This window comes from Dysidea avara, chromosome 1 (genome assembly GCF_963678975.1).
Source record: "Dysidea avara chromosome 1, odDysAvar1.4, whole genome shotgun sequence".
Taxonomy (NCBI): domain Eukaryota; kingdom Metazoa; phylum Porifera; class Demospongiae; order Dictyoceratida; family Dysideidae; genus Dysidea; species Dysidea avara.
The window spans coordinates 7380273-7392657 of record NC_089272.1 but is presented as its reverse complement, the minus strand read 5'-3'; the positions used below and the strand labels follow the sequence as shown (position 1 = coordinate 7392657).

Sequence of the window (12385 nt, the reverse complement as noted above, 5' to 3'; positions counted from 1 at the left end):
GAAATGTGTGGGTAGTGTGTTAATGTATATACCAGTGGAGTGTGTAGTGTAATGTGCATATAGGCACACATGCATGCTCTCCTTTACTGTCTGATGTGGGTCACAACACCATCCAAAATGGAAGGAACAGACAACTGCAGACCATACCACACTGGTAGTGGTCACCATACCACACTGGTAGTAGTCACCATACCACACTGGTAGTAGTCCCAGCTCAGCTGCATGGAAGCCAATTAAAACCTATTATGCTCCTGGCATTGTGACAAATTAGTCTATCCTAAGTAAAGGTTTTAATGTATTACTGCATTACTGGGAGATTTTACATATCCATCAGGTGGGTCACTGTGAGGCAATATTTGAATGTACTTTAGAGGTACAATAGTAACACAGAACTGTTCTTGAAAATATTTTTCCACATAAACTATATAATTTAATCTGCTATCACTAAAAAATCATCACACAGATATTCAGTACACACATACAAATAGTATACAAGTAGTATACAAGTAGTATACAAGGTATTTCACAACTGGTTAGTGCAATGCAAGGCGTTCAGTATTGCATACTAGTGAACAACATGGGATAGCAGTCGATGTTCTGATAAAAACCAAACAATAAACTCAACCACAACAGATACAGTACACTAAACACAACAAGGTATAACAACATATACACATACACTATGGGATATACAGTACACTAAACACAACAAGGTATAACAACATATACACATACACTATGGGATATACTGTAGGCTAAACCTACAGCAGAAAACACATATAACAAGGTGGTCTCAATTTCACAAACATGTAAAATGATACACAGGTACACGTATGTGTGGCAGTTTAATCTTGCAGTAAGGTCAAACTGACACATACTGCACATAAAGCTTTTCCTGTTTAATGGTAAAACCACAGGGGGACTATCATAGTAAAGTTATCTTGATTCATTGAGTACCAAAATGTTTGGTGAACAAAAATTTTTTACAGTTTTATGTTAAAACCTTTCAAAGTCATCTACACACTGTACTATACACTATACAAAGTTCCCCTAGTGACATATTTCACAAACACTGTATTTTCTTGGTTCATGGTACTGTACATGCATAAGTCACCTGATCCCATTCAGTCATCAAGGGTAGACAGCATTAAACAATAAAAACAAAAATAATAAAAACACTGGGTCTTAACTAAACACCTAGTGCAGTCATACGTATCTTCTAGGGTTAAAAGTTAATGTAAAGTCGGTATGGTAAGCATGTATCAGTTTCCACTGAAGACTGTTAAACAGTAACAACTGTTCCAGTTAATGAAAAGCTAGCTATGGCAAGTCTCACTGGTGTTGAGTTACTATCGTACATTGCACAGAAACCATCTATACTGCCATGAGGTCCTATGTTATGGCTTCACCTTAAGGGGGACATAATGTGGCTTCCCAGCTACTATTGGAAGTCAGATTATGAATCGTTGAGTATTTGGTATATTCAAGGACTGTCAATTATTCAAAAGGCAATGTAAAATTGGTAACACAAGATGCTATCATTTTGCAACTGGCGGGTGGATAATGTCAAAATACTTGTGTAAGAATGTACAGTACAGTTTGTATGTGTAATAGCACACAAATTTCGTGAATCATTCTTCACAAAGTAATCTTCCATTTTTACAGTGTCAAGTCGTTACAACTCCATCCCATAGTAGAGTAAACCTTGCAGCACAATTCTACATTTCCGTTTACTAATACTTGACTAAGTGAAATTCAATGGTCAGCACACGTGGGATACAGTGCGGTTTGTTACCTGTATATCTAATGGTTAGGGAACTGAGTGATGTTTGTCTGTGTTACAGAAAATTCTACAAATTACTTGCAATACAGCCTCCAAGGCTACACAGAGAACACAGAGAAAAAAAAAACTATTCCGGACATCTTGAAGTGTTCTCAATGGCAAATATGTATATATACCATCACAAAATGGAACCATGGACAAATGCTCTAGTTGTCCATACTTCAGAACAGAAGAACTACACTGTAAACAGAGTGGAACAATCACTAAATCTGTCAGCAATTCTCTTTCTCCAAAAATAAAACTACCAGAGATTGCTCACTATTCGGCCATGTGAAGTTGTAAAATGTTTTGATTAGTGACAAATTTGATCTAATAGTTTTATGAAAATTTTCCCTGTAAAACAATACACACTATCTACAGTTTGTAGTCCTCCAGTCTAACATGTTTGAGGTCAATGCATATTAAAAGAAATAAGTCAAGCATTCCATTGCATAGATTATTTATCAGGGTCACCATGGAAACATTTTAATAAACATTGTGAGTAGGTGTCTCCACTTACCAGAATGCATACAGTCATGTAATGGTGGGAAAGTCACTGGAGACTACAGGACAGTTTTGAATACAACTTGTGGGGAAGTTGCAGTAACAGACACATTATCACTACATACTAAGAAGCACATCACAGTGTAGGGACTGCGTAGTATTCAACTACTGTACAAGTATTCACAGCACTCATGTTTGTCTGGACACTGAGGATGCTACATGTACCAAGCTCAGTAGCTAGCTTGATGGCCCAGTGGTCGTTTGTGTCAAAGGTTAATACTTGGGGTACTAATATTGCATGTGTGAAATACTAGCATGCAAAACTATATCAAAATGTTCACAAAACAAATTTTAATGCCATTGCTGTGCACAAATGCGAGACAAATGGCCAACATAGTATTGTCCCTGGTCACAATCTGCTCTTCGTAATGAGAAACTTTAGAAGGTCTGGAGACTTGAAACAACCATAAATGTTTAACAGAAAGAGCCAAACTGATATCTGAACAGCATGGAGCTGTTCAGTGCCACCATTGCCAATAATGGATGAAGGGGTGTAAAAGTTTATCCTGCTGCAGTGGAGGACCATGTGACCCAAACGGGTAGTCACAAGACAAGTGTATGTGCGCGCATGCGCTCGTACATTCAAAAAGGACAATGTATTATACATGTTCAGTGGAAGGATTATATCTGGTACAAAAGGCCACCACAATTAGTACAACTACACTGTATACATGTACACATATTTATTATAATGAAATTAATCACACACAGATTATATATACACTTGATATCATCATTCTTTATAACCACCAACCAAAACCATTTTACTGGCCTCTGTATATTTGTACTGTTAAGTAATTGTTGACAACACACTGGAATATGGAAGCTTTATTGTGATGGCAGCAAACAGGAGTATCCTATCCTATAGGGAGTGTTGAACCTCATTTACACATTTGAGAACAAAAAAAAATTTATGGCCTCAATAGTAAGATGGTTTTATTAATGAGTACACGTTAGTATTTATGTCAACTTTACCAGTTATACGCTGTAGGCACTGAAAAGTGAACACAGAAGGCAGAGCCTGTATGAGGTGTTTACCACTCTTTAGAGTGAAATTCTTGAACTACACGCTTGAGGCCTACTAGATAGAGGTGGCCACTAAAACTAGGTCTTATTATAGTGATGGCTGTTAAGTTATTGAATGTACCAATGGACATACACACACAACACACACACACACACACACACACACACACACACACACACACACACACACACACACACACACACACACACACACACACACACACACAAATACATCAAGATATGTTTCTCCCAATTAATATTGCACCTTGTTAACCTCAAAAGACCATGAAATGTTTCAAAGACACGGATAAGCCATTACAAGGTGATCTCTAATATGCATATGAAGATTTGTTAAGCAAAAACTGATAGCTACAGGTACAGGCCCGTAGCCAGGGGGGGTTCGGGGGGTTCTGAAGAACCGCCCTCTTGGAAAAAAGGTCCACAATTTCAGTAAAAGGTCCACAATTTTAGCAAAAAGGTCCACAATTTTAGTATACAAGTCCAAATTTTCAGGAGCAAAAGCCCATTAGCTACAGTTTACTAGATACCACTATAATAAGAGGCTAAAATAAGTGCTCCGAGTAACTCATTCAGTGCTTGCATTAAATGCAATGCAAGATCGAGATACTCTAATAGAGCAGTCAACCACTCTAATAGAACAACCACTCTAATAGAACAGTCACAATTACATTTTCTTTTAAAAGCTACTTAATTTACATGTAGATTGTCTAAGCCGAGCTTTCATTAAAATATAAGATTTTGGTGGACAAGCCCCTCCATGCAGAGCCCACGAATAGCATCCATGCTTCAACTCCATGCAATGTGTAAATTTCATTGTTTAAGACACCCTTTGTTCTGCTACACTGCCCCTGTTGATCATGGCAGAGTGCTCAATCTTTCCCATTCTTATTCATTGTGACATTCCAATATATTATATTTAGACACATGCATGTGCAGATGGTATAATTACAGTAGCAGTAGAGATATTATTCCAGATATCATTCATACAGCTGGTCTTCAGTTTACCTAAAAAAAATTGTTATTTTTATTGACTGAAATGCCACTAAATTCAACCTTTTAGTATCTGTTTTCAAAAAATTTTCTGGGGGGGCATGCCCCCAGACCCCCTAGATTCAGTACCTTTATTAATCATCATGCAAGTAAAGGTCCACTTTTGGTCAAAAAGAACCCCCCTTTCAAAATTCCTGGCTACGGGCCTGAGGTACGACACATAAATTAAGCATACACCAGAGCTGTACATGGCTATATGCTTAAATTTTTAATAAAAAGTTCAATTATGGCTAAGAAAGTACGTACGTAGTAAAAAGTTGTGACACAGTGAAGCCTGCTGAAAGTGTTCATTCGAAAACATAGACCTTTTTTACTCTGACACAACATTTAATATATCCAAATCAGTTGAAGATTAAAATATATGTAAGCTATCTGTCTAATGCCTACATGGCTTTATTCAAATGCTCACGCACATTAATATACAATCTAACAAAGAAATGAGTTTGGTGAGTAAGCTAAGCTCCAAATCTTTTCAATGGACCTTATCCACAATGACGTCATAATGGCCGTGTTTAGTGTGGACACTTTGTATGTAATCACTAAAATGAGCTTTGTTTGCGGATTTCACGACATGGAACTATTGGATAATAAAGGTAAGAGGCTAGTTAGTGTGATGTGAAATAGTCCCACCAGACGAAACCAGACTTAAGTTTGCTATCGATGCAAAACCACACGCATTTGCCTTGTAATTAAGTATGTATGCCTCACCTTGCCCCTTGCTGCAGTATATATACGTTAACATAGCGAATTGCCATCTCTCCCAATAGCCTCTGTACAAAAGTGTCCACACTATCGGCTGCCATTTTGTGCTTTGACATCATTGCGGATAAGGTCCATACTTGATTTGGTTTAATTCACAAAACTCTGTTTCATGCATGTAGAACTATCCACAGCCAAACTTCATACAAACCTTTGTACTAAACTATCACTTACAGATCCTTACAGACAAGTAACCTTGCCATTAAATACGAGGCTGAAGTTTCCATTGTTGCATGATATCAATTAATACCACACAAGCTCTAGGAGTTGATATTACAGCAATAATAGATCATGAATAAGACCATGATGAGGTGGTAACTGGTTTAGTGAAATGGAATACTTCCCAGATGACAATACTCGTTATCATTATACACTGTACTCGGAGCTGATACTGCATGAGTGCTAAATAAACAATTACCCACTCAATAGAAGAATATGTGCATGATAGGCTAATTGTTAGTACTACCATATCAATTATGTGTGTCCACATGCACGCACACACATGCTCCCATGCATGCATGCACGCACGCACATGCACACAAAAATATACTTCCATGTCTTGTACTACTCACAGAGACATTTCACACTTCCATGCATTCACCTTGGTACAGCAACGCTACACTTCACAGTATACAACACACAGACAAATCCTGACAATTTCCTTATTCTCACACACCTGATAATTACTGATATGTCATTTTAAACCCTGACCATATAGTGACCACATTGCTGTCCCACATTAACAAACACCACACCTGAAAATGAGGCTTAATGTATTCAAAATATGGGATTGATTTATGTACATAAGTATTCTGCTTGTTTACAAACATTTTCTGAATGAAACTTCACAAGCAGAATTATCAAGTGGTTTTAATGTTGGCAGCATTTGCACATAGACGAATCACTTGCTTCGTAACATTCATAATTTATGCAGTTGTGTGGGCGACAAAAATTACCATTGTACAATTTGTAATATGTGACCCAGTCTGGGAAAACCGGGCTTATCGCCTATTTAAAAGTATCGAGAAACGCCGGTTTTATGTATTTAATGTGTTGTAGCTTGCCAATGGTAGAAGCTATGTGCACCAAATTTTCACACGTTTTACACCAATTCCTTACCTTCCACAGCATCCACTGTGCAAGTAGCCAACAACTAAGTTTCCCACCATTTTAGATAGTTTTTAAACCGAGGTTGACTGTATCAGGTGAGCTGCAAAATGGGTGGGAGGGGGGCCTGGAAGGTGGGCAAGATGGTGTTCAAAAATTGAAAAGGAAGGCGTAGGGATGAATTAGGCCAAGTTTTGGGCCATAGAGGTCTAAAATGAAAGGAAATTCACAGCAGAGGTACTTATTCAACACCACAGAGCTGTACAGCCACATACAGTCACCCCCAGGCTGACTAGAGCTCCATTTAGGCCCTACACTGCACATACAGATTGCCACTGGGCTTGGGAAAAGCATTCAGCAAAACCAGACCACTCAAGTCTTGATTGTGGAATTAGATAGTTTATTCATGTAGCTTTGTGTCCTGGGTGAAAAACCGAATCTGCTGACATGGGCGATAAGACCAGTTTTCTCAGACTGGGTCACAAATGTACAAACGTATTTGGCATGTACAAATGTACAAGAAAGATGACCCACTTTCCTGTGCTACAGGTAAATGCATTATATTATCTAAGCATCATGGTATGCATCAAAAACCATTTTAACAATAAAAATATCCCACACTACTCCCATTTCCACTAGCAGTACTACTCCTCCAGCGATTCACACGCAGCATACAGCTGGCTTTACTATACAAAAGCACCCATTGCGCCTTGTATAAAGCGTGTAGAGTGCAGTCGTGTGTGTGGACCACCATGTATCTAGTTCTATAGAGGCGTACTCGGGTGCTAAACCTTGAGTTAAACAAGTTCGCTCAATGCCTTATAACAAACGCTTATATAAGAGTATAAAGGATGTAGTAGCTTGCAAAAATTGGCAGGAGTTTGTTCAGGAATACAAACTCAAAGAGGGGCGTGAATGATTTTTACAACACGCACACTAAACAAATTCACACCAACTCACCTAACGAGTTTTACAACTGAAGAGATGAATCTTAAACCCTGCTGTGTTGTACAATCGCCCTGAGATATCCTGCAGCAAAACGCAAGTACAATTCAAACCGAGATTCAAACGACACTTCGGCAAGTTGACCTCAAAAATTACGACCTAGCCATCGCGTAATTTCCCTAATTATCTCACGTGCGCGCTACACATTGATGTCCAGTAAAAATTTCATTGCAAATTGATAGATCAGAAAATATTTACAAAAAATAAAATACTACTTATTTCTGTACATATCGCTTACACGTTGTATAATCAATAATCCTGTTTGGTGACAGGGCACACAGTGCCATGGCTAGTTCTGGAAATGTACTGACTTTCATAACTAACGTGCTAGCTTCACCCATTGTGATCAAATCCTGCCATATCCCAAGCATACCATCATCACTGTAGCGAAGGTTGGTACTCTTGTCAACATGAACTATTGTAGTGTTCAGTATCCTCACTTTATCCTTGTAGATACTTTTAGCCCAATTTTTAGCTTTGTAAGAATCAGACACAACTACTACAATGCCGTGTGGACCAATAGTAGATTTTGCTTGACGTATGGCACATTCGATAGCTTCTTTCCAAGCCTTAACATTACTGTCAAATCTCTTTGATGTATCTTTGATCTCTAAGTTCTCATCAAACTGTCCTGTTCTTAAATGTAGGGCTACGTACGACAGTGCTCCTACACCTTGTCTGGTGTCTTGTGCATGTTGCAATAAATCATCTGAAAATTTGAAGAGATAGTTCATTGCAAATGCATCTATGATGGCCTTATGTGAAATTAATGCTCTGAAGAGGTTTTGCTTAAAATCTGCTTCAATTTGGTTGTCTTGCAACATGAGAGATGCCGTGAATTTAATGTGAGCGTTATAATGTGCTTTAAGATGCTGTACTTTAGGGTCTCTGACTAATGACATGAACCTACCCGGATATGTCTTACGACTATTAATAAAATTTCCAATAGCTTCCTTGCGTCCAATAAGTGGAAGATGACGCCACCGCCAATCAATCATACTTGGCTTAAGGTACTCTACTTCGGCTGATGCACTCTGCCAATCCAAAATCAACACCCTGTTTGTAAACATAGCTACAAAAAGATTGAACATTATTCCACGAAATCTGTATCCCAAACCACCACAAGTTCTGTCTGGACAGTACCATATCAACGTTTTAACTAAATCACTTCTTCCTCGATTAATATTAGCAACACCCTCTTTATGAAATTCCTTGTACCATTCAGCCTTCTTCCACAGAGATGAGAAGTCCATATGCATCTTGTATGCCACAGGATCAGGGTGACATTTCATTCCTTCCATATGTAATTCTGTAGGGATTAACAAAGGAGCTTGGGTTGACACTGGATTTGTGATTTCTGTTTCATTTAATGAATCACTGACACGTTCATCATTTTCCAACAAATCACGTTCAACACTTATGCTGTCATCTACTAACTCGTTTTGAGCTCGGATTTGAGGCACTACTTGTGGAATTTCGTTTGTGTTCAATACTTCGACGCGGTTTATCCGGTCTTTTTGAGCGAGTAGATACCATGTGAGAAATACCAGTGGACTGAATATCACAAGATAAAAATACACTTTGAATTTGTAGGAACGCATAAGTGTAACTTCGACCTCGACTTCGACTCCGTACTAACATTCCAAATAATACCTAGTTGCATGAATAAATAGAATCATATCACGTGCGAATAAAGCAATTACAATTGTCATGGTAACAAGATAAAAGTGTGTGTGGCCGAGGCGTTGTACTGCAAGACATGTCGTCCTCGGCTAAAGTATTGTGTATATGTCAGATCTGCACTTGCGGGTGAGTTTATGTTATGTGTGGGGATAGTTTCCCTAACTGTATCGTAGCGATTGTCGCTGGTGTAGCTTTATTCAAATCCAGTGCTGTCGGGTACTGTTTCCCTTTGTCAACTAAAAGTCAAAAACATCTGAGAATATTCTCTGACGTATAAACACATATGTTTATGTCTTCGTCAGTTCCGGTGGGCTTTTAGAACAGTTCATTTTAGCTTGTAATTATAGATTGTTCTGGTCAAAAAGACGCTGTATTAGAGATGTTCCAGATTACTGACATATCTCAGTTAGATGGTCCATTAAATGTTAATGTAGTGTGTAATGTACACTGCCCATCATATCCTGGTACAATGACATGTCAAATATAACCAGATCACTATTGTGACAAGAACTAGTGGTAGCAAACTCACCAGCAATAAATACATGGACTCTCTTGGCATCACTCACACTGCCATCTTCGTAACACTGTAATTCAGTTGGAAAAGGGTTTGCCAAGTATTACAAACAAGTACGACAAGTTTGGTCCCTTTCTTCAATGCTTGCTCAGATTAGTGTAGGGTTAGTATGTGTTTGGGTACCCCTGTCGTACTCCTTCAAGGGGGACCTAGTGTAGTTTACCTCCCTCTTTGGCTTGACACCTTTGGCTGAAAATTGTTACTGAGGGTTTGACACCTTATCACTTCAATTCGTCAAATTTGGACAATTAAGAATTTCTGATCAACAATACTACCATGTTGCCATGGTGATTTACAAAGACAGTTTTTGATGAAATAGAAAACTGTTTTGTTTTAAATATACAAACTTGTATCGTAGTTGGCTGAGAGTGCCTGATATTCTAATGTGCTTGTTTCTTTACATTTTATGATGGTGTACTATGTTGTTAATTGCTCAACATTAATTTTAATCTTACTGTCTCTTATAGTACATCACATTTGAGGCAGTTTGTAATTAAAGGTGGTCTAAATATATATATGAAGGCACAGTTTCAAGTGTGTAATAAAGTTGTTTGGTGAAAAGCATACTTTCTGAATGGCTGGGGTTTCAAACTGAAGCCTACCAGTACTGTAGCTTACATCAGGTTAATTATGGGAGTGGATACTGTTAATAGGTTGGCACATTTTTAAATGTTTAGTACATAGGAACGTGCATTATATGCATGAATTGTATAATATCATGAACACTAAAGTCATAAGGGTTCAGAGGTAAAATGTATGTGGGGAGATCCTGTTGGGACTTAGTATTGTTTGCCCTTTTAGTAAGGGTATTTTTTATTGAATGTTTAATTAGGGTATATACTCAAGATACATGTGCAACATGGTGTGTACGTGTACATTATTATGTGTGTTGTCCATTTACAGGCGACACAGGTGCCCCCACAGACCAGCCAATACCATATTCTCAAAGACTGATCCTGGTTGTTTGTTGTCAGAGTATTCACAGAAATTCCACCAACATAGTGTACGTCCTAGGGAATCAATGAGGCCACAGCCAAAGGCTTTGACTCATGAAGGAAAATTGATCACAAAAACAACACATCGTGTTGACTATGTATCACATCCTGTACAACCACCAGTGCCACGACCACCTGAGACATACCAACCCAATGAAGGTGTGATGGAAAAAATCACCGAATATAAATTAGAATACCTCCCCAAATCTGCGGCGAAGCCAGCCAAGCCTGTGGTACCAATGCAAGCCTGGGTGTCTAGTAAGACACCGTTTAATGGCAACACAACTCATGGCATAGATTACGTACCATGGGCTGCATCCCCTAGAGAGTCTTTCAAAGAGCAGCGTGTTTATGAACCGACTAAGGAGAGGTTTGATACACTGTCTACAGTACAGCAGGACTACATTGCTAAAAACCTGACCCATCCTACTACAAGTTTTAAGCCCACCCAGACAGCGCATACAAGTCAGGATCCATTTGACAGCAAGACTAGCTACAAAGTTGAATATGTCCCACACCCTCCCTCCAACCGATTTCAAAAAGAGCGGGAAGTGTACCAACCAAACAAAGGGAAGTTTTATGGCACTTCAACATTCCAACAAGATTTCCAGGAATACAAAGGAGCGAAGCGGGCTGAAATCAGACGTCCGCCAGCTACAGCTGCAAGATCAGATGGTCCGTTTGAAGGAAACACGACTTATGGCACCAACTACACTCCCTGGGCTCTGCCAGCTAAACTAAGACGTCCACCACAAATCTATGAACCTTCTAAAGAGAAATTCCACCAGCGAGTCTTAGATTACCCAGATTATGGATTAGTAATGCCTTCACCTACTACAAAACCTTCCCAAGGTGCTAAGATATTCCAATCCAGTCCTTTCAACGGTGAAACAACACAAACAATTGACTTTAGACACTGGAAAGAGTATGAAAAGGCTGTTCCCATGAAACCAGAAAGAGTTTATTCACCAGCCAAAGATAAGTTTGATGGTGTTTCCACATTTGCGGCAAGTTATCGCGGAGAGAGAGCACCTCCAGCTGTCAGTAATAAACCACTTCTGATCCCTTATTCACCTAACGGTCAAATGGAATCTAGTACTGAATATAAAGACTGCTATACCCCTCGGAATGGCAATAGAGGGTGTTGTCCTGTACCCCTAATTGAGAGGGATACACAGCCAGATATGAGCTTTCGTTTCACACATCAAGATACAATGGGACACAAATACTACACTACAATGCCTTCAGTGAAAATGGTACAGAAGGTATCAGCATAAAGGAGACCTTTAACACACAACTATCATTGTTAATATTATTTTAAAACCTTGATATTTTATTTTGTCACAGAAAATATCAAATTTGAACTATTGTTCTTTTATCAACACAACAAAGATTGAGAGCACACACTGCATGAAGCAATGGGCAGCAATTGTATACACATATACACAAAACTCCATCAAAAAGTACACCTTGAAAATCACAATGTTTGGCAGTGGTCCTATTTAAATAGTGTACTACACACATTCGGACCCCTGAATTCAGGACACTTGATTAAGACACTGAAATCAGAACACCTGTGTGTTGGGGACACTTCAAAGGTATATACTTATGTTCCCATATACTTTACTTCTGTGTGAACCAATAGCCCACGAACAACTGGAGACAAGACATTTAGCTACTAGCCAGGTATCTAAGAAACAAAAAAGCAAAGCACAGGAAGCTATATACTGATAGGCACATAATGGTGTCCCTCCATTGTATATATGGTACACATGCGTA

General features: G+C 38.7%; 4 protein-coding genes across 6 annotated transcripts in view; 2 read left to right on the top strand and 2 right to left on the bottom strand.

The window, feature by feature from the left end:
* Nucleotides 1–7464, bottom strand: part of LOC136254198 (rho guanine nucleotide exchange factor 12-like) — a 61456-nt gene extending 53992 nt beyond the window's left edge. For all 3 annotated transcript variants that reach the window (XM_066046873.1, XM_066046876.1, XM_066046883.1), the window contains exon 1: nt 7310–7464. The gene's annotated coding sequence lies outside the window, so the exon portion shown is untranslated. The remainder of the gene's footprint in view (nt 1–7309) is intronic.
* Nucleotides 1–12385, top strand: part of LOC136254307 (glucose-6-phosphate exchanger SLC37A2-like) — a gene marked incomplete in the record, with an annotated part of 323373 nt that overhangs the window by 266964 nt on the left and 44024 nt on the right.
* On the bottom strand, nt 7507–9015 carry LOC136254180 (uncharacterized). Its single transcript, XM_066046859.1, has one exon. The coding sequence runs from the start codon at nt 8953–8955 to the stop codon at nt 7570–7572; it is 1386 nt and encodes a 461-aa protein (XP_065902931.1). The 5' UTR covers nt 8956–9015; the 3' UTR covers nt 7507–7569.
* LOC136254171 (stabilizer of axonemal microtubules 1-like) lies at nt 9029–11984 on the top strand. Its single transcript, XM_066046851.1, has 2 exons — nt 9029–9163; nt 10515–11984. The coding sequence occupies exons 1-2, from the start codon at nt 9114–9116 to the stop codon at nt 11881–11883; spliced, it is 1419 nt and encodes a 472-aa protein (XP_065902923.1). The 5' UTR covers nt 9029–9113; the 3' UTR covers nt 11884–11984.

Coding starts and splice junctions, on each gene's coding strand:
- LOC136254171 (XM_066046851.1), top strand. CDS start 9,114: ATGTCGTCCTCGGCTAAAGTATTGTGTATATGTCAGATCTGCACTTGC. Junction 9,164..10,514: donor TGTCAGATCTGCACTTGCGG/GTGAGTTTATGT, acceptor GTCCATTTACAG/GCGACACAGGTGCCCCCACA.
- LOC136254180 (XM_066046859.1), bottom strand. CDS start 8,955: ATGCGTTCCTACAAATTCAAAGTGTATTTTTATCTTGTGATATTCAGT.